This window comes from Psammomys obesus, unplaced genomic scaffold, assembly GCF_907164565.1.
Source record: "Psammomys obesus unplaced genomic scaffold, mPsaObe1.curated_primary_1811, whole genome shotgun sequence".
Taxonomy (NCBI): domain Eukaryota; kingdom Metazoa; phylum Chordata; class Mammalia; order Rodentia; family Muridae; genus Psammomys; species Psammomys obesus.
The window spans coordinates 2,861,177-2,871,348 of NW_026587556.1; the positions used below are offsets into that span (position 1 = coordinate 2,861,177).

The window sequence follows — 10,172 nt, forward strand, 5'->3', positions numbered from 1 at the left end:
CTCTCTCTCTCTCTCTCTCTCTCTCTCTCTCTCTCTCTCCCACACACACACACACACACACACTTCTTCAGGACCCAAGGAAAATCAGGCTGCATGAGCATATGTGGGGTTATGTGTGCATATGAGTGTGCGTGCACATGTGTGTGCGTGCATGCTGAGGCCAGAGAACAAGCTTGGATAATATTCCTCAGGATCTTTCCCACCTTTTTTTTTTTTTTTTTTTTTTTGAAACAAGATCTCTCACTTGGATCCTGCCAAGTAAGTGATGCTGGCTGGTCAGTGAGCCGCAGGGATCAGTGTTTTTCTCCCCGGTGTCTGAACCGTAAGTGTGCACCACCAAACCCGTACCTTTCTAAGTGGTCCCAGGGATCAGGTTTGTGTCCTCATGCTTGCAAGGCAAGCACTGTATCTGTCTCACTAGCATCTTTCAGTAAGATTATGATATCCTCTGGCTGAGTCCTCAGTTAGCCTTTATCCACCATCATTTTTGTGTTAAGTCCTCTTCTCACTTTTGCCTTTTGAAAAGAAAATGCCATCATTCTGTTAAGACTTTTCCTGACTTGGGAACTAATTTTTTTTTCATGTGACCCTGTCCTTGAGATTCCCTCCCTCTCATCTATAAAGTCTGCTCCCATCATCATCATCATGACCACCACCAGCATCATCCCTGGCCTTGACCTTCAGAACCAATGTCTCCCACCTAACATTTAACTAGCTTTGAATTTCCCAGCAATTTGATAACCCTGTCCTCTGAATCCCCATTTGAAGCACAGATGACAATTTTGATCTCAAAAGGAGTACAACAAGCTCTCTAGGGTGAGCTCAACTCTCAGGGTCCCCACCCATAACTAGAGGGAACAGCGATGGAGCTAATTTTGTCTCCACACCCGTGAGTCATCACCCTGATGTTTGTTCTTGAATCTCACAGCTTAATTTCCCCAAGGATACCAAGAGAGACTATCAGCTATACTTTGTCTGGATCTATAGCTTCCATATGGACAATATTCCTTCCATCTCTCCAACAATGTGATGTAATTTACAAGCCCCACAAGGTCACCCATCATGCCTGTCTATGGGGACTTACTGAGGTCTCTGGTGATTTATTGCTTCATTCTTTCTAATGGAGTGTGCATTTGATTGTCAGTCCAGGGTGTCAGCTGGGATTAATACTAAGAACACCATTTTAGACTGTGAAATTCCATTCTCTGCCCCCTGCTTCTCGACACAAGAGTATGGTACTCTCTGCTGAAAATTCTACAAAATCATAAGCTCTTTCCAAACCTGTCCCTTCTTTTCCTGGCTTTCAGCTGTTCCCTTTCTCAAGACAAAGAGAAAGGTCCTTTGCCTTGACCAACTCAGTATCTTCCACCACCCTTGCAGTGAATGAGAATCTTTGTAAAATGCAGCCTGGGTGCTTGGCACTGAATTGGTACTCAAAATAACCTCATTCTTCCTTACCATACTCCTTTGCCTGGAGTCAAGGTAAGCTTCCTCTACTTTCCTCCATGACCTACATGCAACTTAAAAAAAAAAATGATGGTGCTTGCTGTTTGCTTGCATTTTTGCAAACTGCATTAAGATGCACCTCTGAGGATATTAATCCTTCATTTCACTTCCATGCCCTCCGTACACCACACCACCCTTGGGCCACAGCATCTTGCTAAGCATTAATATATGTGTATGCACACACAGTGTGTTAAACCGACGCCTAGCTTTCTAGCCCTGAACGTGGCCCTAAAGCTTTGAAAGGGGTTCGCTCCTCATGAGAGGAAGAGAGGCATGCAGCTCTCCAGACACCTGGCAATCAGCGAGCCCACTGCACTGTGAGGCTGCCCTCGTTGCCCTTCAGAACGCCATCTGGAAGGTCCTTTTCCTCTCATCAGCCATTAGAGTCTGCCGAGCCAAATCAGAAGACAACCACGCGAACAGTCACAGTCCACAGCCAAGTGAAGTTCCAAGAAGCACTCTTAAGCTTCAGAACAAGCCCTTACCAACGAGAAAGCTGAGGCACAGAGTTAAGAGAATGTCATGAGAGTGCATGGAGTGCTAGACAGGTGTGCTAGCCTGCGTCCACAGCATGTTTTCATATTCCGCCACCGTTTCAGAGCCATAACAACCTTGCATTTTAAAGATGAACTGGGTATGTCAAATTGACTGTGTTTCTGACAGGAACTTAAGTGTAGTTAAGTTGTCCAGAGCTCCTAGAAGTCAAAGTATAGTTTTTAATTACTATGATTCCTAAGGTACCACTAAATAAGATGCTTAACTAATAGTTGGAGCAAACATTTATCAGGTATCTGCTGTGTCAGATAACATGAAAAAAGCTACTGACAAAGGATCTCATTTTCTTTCAACACCTGTATGATGAAAGCAATAATTACTAAACCCAGAAACTGAGGTTCTGAGAAGTCAGCAGTTCCATAAAAATAGACATCTGGCTCTGGGGAGATCATTCGGTCAGTAAAATGCTCATTGCATACACACGAGGACCCGAATTCAATCTCCATCAACCAATCAGAAAGCCCAATGTGATGCTGCACACTTGTAATCCCAGTGCCGGGGAGGTGGAAATAGAAGGACCCCTGGGGCTCACTGAGACCAGCCAGCCTTGCCACATCAGAGAGACACAAGCTAAGCAGGGATGCTTCCTCAACAAACACAGTCCTGAGGAACGGCATCCAAGGTTAACCTCTGACCTCTGACAATGTGCGCCTGCACATACATGCACCTGCTCACACATGTTCATTATACCCATACACGCACACACATGAACATTCACGATCCAATTTCTGTTTTAAAGAACAGATAGATACCTTGGTGGAAAAAGAAAGGTGACACTCGTGTCCTTTAACTTTTGAATGTTAAAATGAATCCATTCTCACTGAGTAACATCTCTATGGTGAACAAAGCTCAAATCTATGGGAAGTGATCCAACATGAGACAATGGGAGTTGAAGTTGAGAGGTGTGGGGCTCTACTGGATAAGGTTGAAGTCTGACATCTCCAGATGGCCGTTTATTTGCCCTCAGTCTATTATGACAGACTCCATTTTCTTAGCGGGGTTCTAAAAGTCTCCCTGATCTGGGTGAGCCCAGGTCTTGTAAGGTGCATTACAAAGCCCTTGGGGCAGATTATAGGCCAAACCCTTTCCTGATAAGAAAACCACTCCAGCGAGCATCTGGAAATTCCTAGATGTGTTCCACCCTGCAAAGGATCTTAGTCCAGCAGAGACCTTCATTGTATTTGGAGATTTTCCCCTCACCCATAGGATTAAGTAACTGTGTTCTCCTTCTTGTGACAGGACCATGCTACTGCAGAGAAAATGAGGCACTGTACCACTACATGCAAATCAAGTGTCCCTGACCCCCTGACCCCAGAGAATCAAACACATTCACCTTTGAAATCCCTCCCACTGCCCAAAGGGTTTATCAATCCCTGATTTCAAATAAACGTGCTGGGGTTGCATGCTGCATGATACCATCAGCCTTCTACCATGTCTGCCCAAGATTCGTCATTCATTCTCCACCATCTACATCTCACCAGTCCTCCCGCCCGATGGACCTGGGCCTCACTGGACCTGGATCTTGGCTGCAAGCCAACCAGGCATGGGCTTCTGCCTGCACCTCTGCCGTGCTCAGCACTGCAGCTTAATCAAGAGCTGCTGTGGTATCGCTATAGGCTTTAGAACATCCAAGCTTCCACTGCCACAGGCCATCTCATGCTAAAAGGGCTAAACTGTAACACTCCATGGAAAGCCTTTTCCACACCCTGGCCTACCACATGAGCCTCAATCTAAAGCGCTCTAGCTGCCCTGGAAAGAAACTAAACACCCCATTCTCTGTCTGGAAGCCAGTTGCAGGCCCGTACCAAAATCCAGGCCCCACGCTGAAAGAAGGACAGAGAGGAAAGTCGAGGAGCCAACACCTTGACCTGTGACCAGGTTGAACACTTCCCTGGGTCTCCTAGTCCTTCAGTGCATCGCAATCTGTCCCTCTGGCTGACACACAACCACAATCTCAGTAAAGAACAACCCCACATCCGGGTCAACAGAGTTTTCCTGCCACTCATATTGTCTAACTGATCCTTCTCAGAGAGGGAGGCATCTGTGGAACCTGGCAGGCCCATCTGGCGCTGCACCTGGACATCCGTCCCCGGACACCTGGAGCCTGGGCTGCCATGACCAGCCATGCACTCAGATGAAAGCGTCAAGGTGAGAGGGTGAGAAAGGGGGTGCACATGCCTACAACTCCGGTAGTGACCCCCTGGAAGACTTCGCTAGAGCTCTTTTAACAAAACGCCACAGACTAAGTGAGCTAAACCACAGGAAATCCTAGAGGCTTCCCGTAGGAGACTGGGTGTCAGCGAGGCTGAAGGGCCCTGCCTGGCTCACAGATGGCCCTTTCTGTGTGTGCGGGTACCCTCAGGATTCCTTCCTCGTGCAGAGAGCAGTCCCAGTTGACTGGGCCCCACTGAATGACCTAGTCTGACCTTAATTCCCTCTCTATAAACCCTATCTGGAAGTAGTCACCTTCTCAGATACCAGGTTAGGACTTGAATTGGGATGTGAGGAAAACACAATTGAGCCCATTGTGTCTTCACAACTACCCAGAATAGTCCCATTCTAAATGCATCTTTCGTAAAGGGGTAGATTTATCTCTTTTTTGTGGGAATTACATTTCTTAAAACTTGACTAACAAAGTAATTCTCCTTTAAAAGGGGTAGAGTGATGACTCAGCAGTTAAGAGCACTGACTGCTCTTGCAGAGGACATGGGCTCAGTTCCCAACACCCACGTGGCAGCTCACAGTCCTCTGTGACTCATCTGGCCTCCACAGGCACCAGGCACATACATGGTACCCATACATACATGTAGGCAAAATACTCAGGATCCACATGATGGAAGGAGAGAGAAACTTCTGCATGCTATCCTCTGACCTCCACATATGAGCTGCGGTACGCTCATGCACCCACACGTATATACAATAAATAAACAAATGTAATTTTAAAATCAATCCTTAGAAATAAATAAATGAAAATAGAAAAGGAGTGAGTACGCTACAATTAGTTTCACCTAAAAAGCCACCTACAAACGTTGACTACAATCCTCTAGTCCAGGGCTTCTCAACCTTCCTAATGCTGTGACCTTTTAAGACAGTTCCTCATGTTGCGGTGACCCCAACCATAAAACTACTTCATCGCTACTCCATAACCGTAGCTTTGCTGCTGCTATGAATCATAACGTAAATAACTGATATGTGGAATATCTCATATGTGACCCCAAAGGGATCTTGACCCACAGACTGAGAACCTCTGCTCTAGCTGGAAATGAGGGAGGGGTACTATAGGGCATGTGTGCGAACGCTGCCAAACTCAGACTCGGAGAACCGAGGCAAGGGCCACTGCCTGCAGACCCTAACCCCTCCACCGACCACCAGTGTTCCAGCCCAGGCTTCAGACTTCTTTTAAGAACCTAGAAATACACAGTTGAGGTAAAAAGTAAGCAGAAAGTACTTCCCCACCTAACTTGTCCATCGTCCGCACTGCTGCCACGTGTACCTTCCTACAGGGGGAACCGAGTATTTCTCCTCCACCCTGCCCCACTGCTGCAGAGGTGGGTCATAGTATCTTCTAATGTTATAGAGGTTTCTGGCCACCTGACTACTACCCCCGGCATCTCCTAAGGCCACCAAACAGGGCCCTGCAGTCCTCGCTGCGTCCTCAATCTGCTGGTCATTTCCTCTCCCTGCCTTCCCATGGTTGATTTCTCCTACTCATCCATTAGTGTCTGTTGTTGATTTCGCTTCGTTTCGTAAGAGGGGATCATGCCACACATCCCAGGCTAGCCTCCAACCCACAGTCCTCCAGCCTCAGCATCCTGAACACTAGGATGACAAGCTTGACCCACACTCCTAGCTCAGCCTCTTGTCTACAGGAAGAGCTTCTGCTTGTCTCTGGTCAGCTCCCCACGGTCCAGGCTTTCCTCTACCCACATGCTCTGAGGTTACCCCTCCTCCCTACTCTGACCTCAGGTGCCTGTACCACAGGATGGTTAATTTTATGCAACAACTTGATGGGGGCCACAAATGCCCACACACCACATAAATCCCAGGCTGAGTGTGAAGCCGTTTCCCGACGAGACTTGCGTTTGAGTCAGTGAACTCACTAGACTGACCTCCCTACGAAGGCTCCAACTGACCTACTGAGCCTCAACAGAAAAAGCACACAGGAAAGAATCTCTCCCACTTGTATCTACTTCATTATCTCATCCTGTTTTCTCCTGCGCCACGGTTGGTCTGGAATTCCCAGGATCAGCTTCTGAAGGTCCTCAGATCTTCAGACTCCCACTGGAGCACACCATAATTTCCACAGGCCTCCACTTGGTGACTTCTCAGCCTCCAGAATCACACAAGGAGTTTATCACCCCTAATCATCTCACCGAGACACACACTAGAATTCTGCTTCCAAGGCAAGAGGGACAACTCAGTGGGTAAAACACTTGCTGTACAAGCATAAGAACCTGAGGTTAGACCCTCCCCTCCCCCAGAACCCACAGAAAGCTGGATGCAGTAGAGTACCTGTGGCAAGATCGGAGACAGAGACAGACGAATCCTGGGAAACTTCCTGGCCAGCTAACTTTGACTACACAGCAGTGGGCATTGCATCCCATCTCAGACAAGGCAGAGGTTGAAGACCAACACCCAACACTGTTCCCCAAACTCCACACGCTTATCATGGCATGCGTGCACCTACATTAACATACACAAATGTCTGCACACAGACATACACCACACACACACACACGTTTTAAATATTAGAAAGTTGTTTCTATGTCATTTGTTTCTCTGGAGAATCATCCCATAATATAACCAAGGTAGTGTGCCTCCTCCACTGCATCAGAACCTTCTAGAAGGCAAAGAAGACATGCTGATGACAGTGACTCCCCATGTCCTGACCTATTTCCTGGTGTACACAGTAGGTCCCTGATGAAAGAAGCACAAAAGCACTTTTACTTCCTCAGCCTGCTCTGCTGACAATAATGTATACCACGTTGGTACACTACCAACAGGTCACTGCCAGCTGGTCTTCTGCAGAACAGGGAACAGCAAAAACAGGTTCTCCCTCTTTGTAGGGTTTCGGAGAACTGATAAGAAAAAAGCGGGGGGCTTGCAAAGTCACCATAAGAAATTACAATTCTGAAACAGGGAAAGTCCACACTCTACTCTCTTAACTTCAGGAGTTAAGGTCTGAAGTTGTATTTCAACCTGTTAAGTCCTCACCGCCTTCTCTTTTTCACATGTCCACGTTGTTTTCACGTTCTAACCAAAGATGAAAAAAACTTAAGAATAGAATTGTTCAGGGGTTGGAGATGTGGCTCAGAGATTTTAAGTGTTTATTGTCCTTGCAGAGGACCCAAATTTTGTTCCCAGCACTCACATCTTGTGACTCACACCTACCTGTAACTATAGCTCCAAAGGATCTGACACCTTCTCTGGTCTCAACACACACTGCACCATTGTGCACATACACATAAACACACACACACACACGCACACATATATATAATTAAAAATAAAAATCTTTTATAAAAATGCATTGACCACATTCAGCAAGGTCCTGAATGGTTTCATAAAAACCACACAGAACAATTTCATGACACACAAATCATATTCAATCTTATCATCTACACTCCATTTAAAAGCAACCATTATCACCTTGGGAAGGAGGTTTCAACTTTCCCAAGTTAGTGTTGCAGTCTCTGAGGCAACATTTCACACTTGTTAGAGCCGCTAGGCCTACAAGTCTGCTCTCACTGAAGGGGGAAGACGCCATCTCATCACATTCTAGAGCCAAAGCTGAACTCACATCTGTTGTGTGAAGTGAACCGTTGTGAACCCTGCTTGGCTGCTGAGGAAGAACAACACACTTCCCTCACAGGGAAGAGGTGATACCACACTTCCTAAAAAGATTCCCTCATCACTCTCCAGTATTTCTTTTCCAACACGATTATAACACACTTGTGTGTGGGAGTCCAGTTGAGATGGGGTTCTGAGGGCATGGGGGGGTAGCCTCAGTGTGTGCAAAAGCCCCCTTGTGTGGAATTACATTCTACAGTTCCCCGTGTCTCTAAACGAGAAAGATGGTTACTCCTCCACACCTGGAGGAAAACCCTACATCCCATTAAATCAATACTGAGCTGTTCCTAACATGAAGCAAGAAAGCCAAGGTCGCCAGCGCTGAGCTTCCATCCCTGCCAGCAGTCAGAGGTGAGCCCAACATGGCAGCCTGGGTGCAGATAAAAATGAGGCTGCCATCATATCACTTCCTTCCTGACTGCTGCCTGGGCTCCTCTTTCCTCCCCCTGTGAAGTTAGAACTCACAGTCAGCACAGGAACTGCCCTACACTTAGCAGTGAAGACCTTGCTCCTCCTCAGTCCTGAATATTCTTTACAGCAGTGAAGCCCATAGTGACACATATGAGAGTTCATTTTCACATCCTCTTCCAAAGTGTGTTCCTCCTCCTAAATAGATATTATCCTGTTGTTATGGTTTAAGTGTGAATCTGTTCATCACCTCAGATCCCACCTGACAGACTAAGGGAGCAGGCAAGGCTCAGAGACGTTGAGGACTGTCTAAGTCGACCATGTTAGATGGGAAGGGTAGAAGCCATACTGCCCAGTACCTTTACTCACAAGGCTGGGCTGCCTGGCCCCAGTTTATTTCCCTAAGTTAACATTTCTCCCGGGAGACGTATTTTATCCACCTTAGATTTTCTTCCCTTACAAAGAAGATTTTTAGAGAGATTCCCAGGGTCAAGGCAATGGGACAGCAGCAGTTTCAAAATCTAGGCATTTCCAAGCTTCTGTGAGTGTTGGAGGATAATGTGTCTGAACTCAAAGCACTTATACACATGTATACCACAATCAGAGCCTCCTTCAGAACTAGCTCTTAAAGGAAATGTGTGTTCCGTGACTTCTGAAAGCTTTTATATGCTAGACTGTCCTGGCTAGTGAAAGGCTTTTTCTGTAACAATATTCTTTGAATTAGATAAAACTTTAGAGAAAAAAAAATGGGGGAGGTAGCAGAGAAGCAGGTTCAGCTATATAACCTAGCTCCTCCCAGCACTCACTACCAACTCCTGCCGGACATAAACTCGCAGCCCACCCCTTTGGCCTCCTCCTGACTGCTGTGATTTCAGGACAGAGTCACCATGTCTACCAAAGAGAAGTGAGTGTTTTGTTTTGGGTTGGTTGGGTTGGTTGAGTTTTTTGATTGGTTGATTGGTTGGTTGATTGGTTGGTTGGTTGGTTGGTTGGTTGGTTGGTTGGTTGGTTGGTTGGTTTTGTTTTTTAAGACAAGGTTTCTCTGTGTAGCCTTAGCTATCCTGCAACTCACACTGTAGACCAGGATGGCCTCAAACTCAGAGATCCACTTGTCTCTGCCTCCTGAGTGCTAGGATTAAAGTCATGTGCCACCACTGCTGGAAAGAGAAATTGTATATATCAATCTTACAGATTTCAATAAGTTAAGGAAATATAAACAAAGAAAACAAGAATCATCTAGACCAGTCTTGATAACACTGACCAGGTCAAATTTATTCTGGGGGCATTGATCATTCTTTATTTACTTTATAAAACGGTCCAACAAAAAAAAAAAAGAAGAAGAAGAAGAAGCATTTCAATGGGGTTTGATGCAAACTTGTATCTGATGGATTATTACTCATCTTGGGGACATATGTATTTTTAAAACCCTCTTTATTTATAAAACCAAAGCCTTTCCCCTTTGTACAGAAATGCCTGGTTGGGGATGGGTTGTGGCCTATCTGACAATATATTTGCCTAGAGTATGTGAAGCTCTGGGTCCGATTCCCAGCATAGTATAAACCAGGTTTTGTGACATAAGCCTGCAATCTCAGCTTTAGGGAAGTAGAGTCAGGGCAATCAGAAGTTCAAGGTCATCCTCAGCTACACAGTCAGTTCAAGGCCAGCCTGGGTAACCTGAGAACAAACGTGTGTCAAAAAATAATTTAAAATTATAGTAGGAAGGAAGGAAGGAAAGAAAGGAGGAAGGAAGGAAAGAGAAAGAAAGAAAGAAAGAAAGAAAGAAAGAAAGAAAGAAAGAAAGAAAGAAAGGAAGGAAGGAAGGAAGGAAGGAAGGAAGGAAGGAAGGAAGGAAG

At 46.0% G+C, this 10,172-nt stretch overlaps 1 protein-coding gene across 1 annotated transcript in view; it reads right to left on the bottom strand.

Annotated features, from left to right (window-relative positions):
* Window positions 1-10,172, bottom strand: part of LOC129674044 (methionine synthase) — a 107,106-nt gene that overhangs the window by 8,808 nt on the left and 88,126 nt on the right. The window contains exon 18 of the mRNA XM_055603934.1: window positions 4,036-4,090. Within this exon, the coding sequence (XP_055459909.1) occupies window positions 4,036-4,090 (55 nt within the window). The remainder of the gene's footprint in view (window positions 1-4,035; window positions 4,091-10,172) is intronic.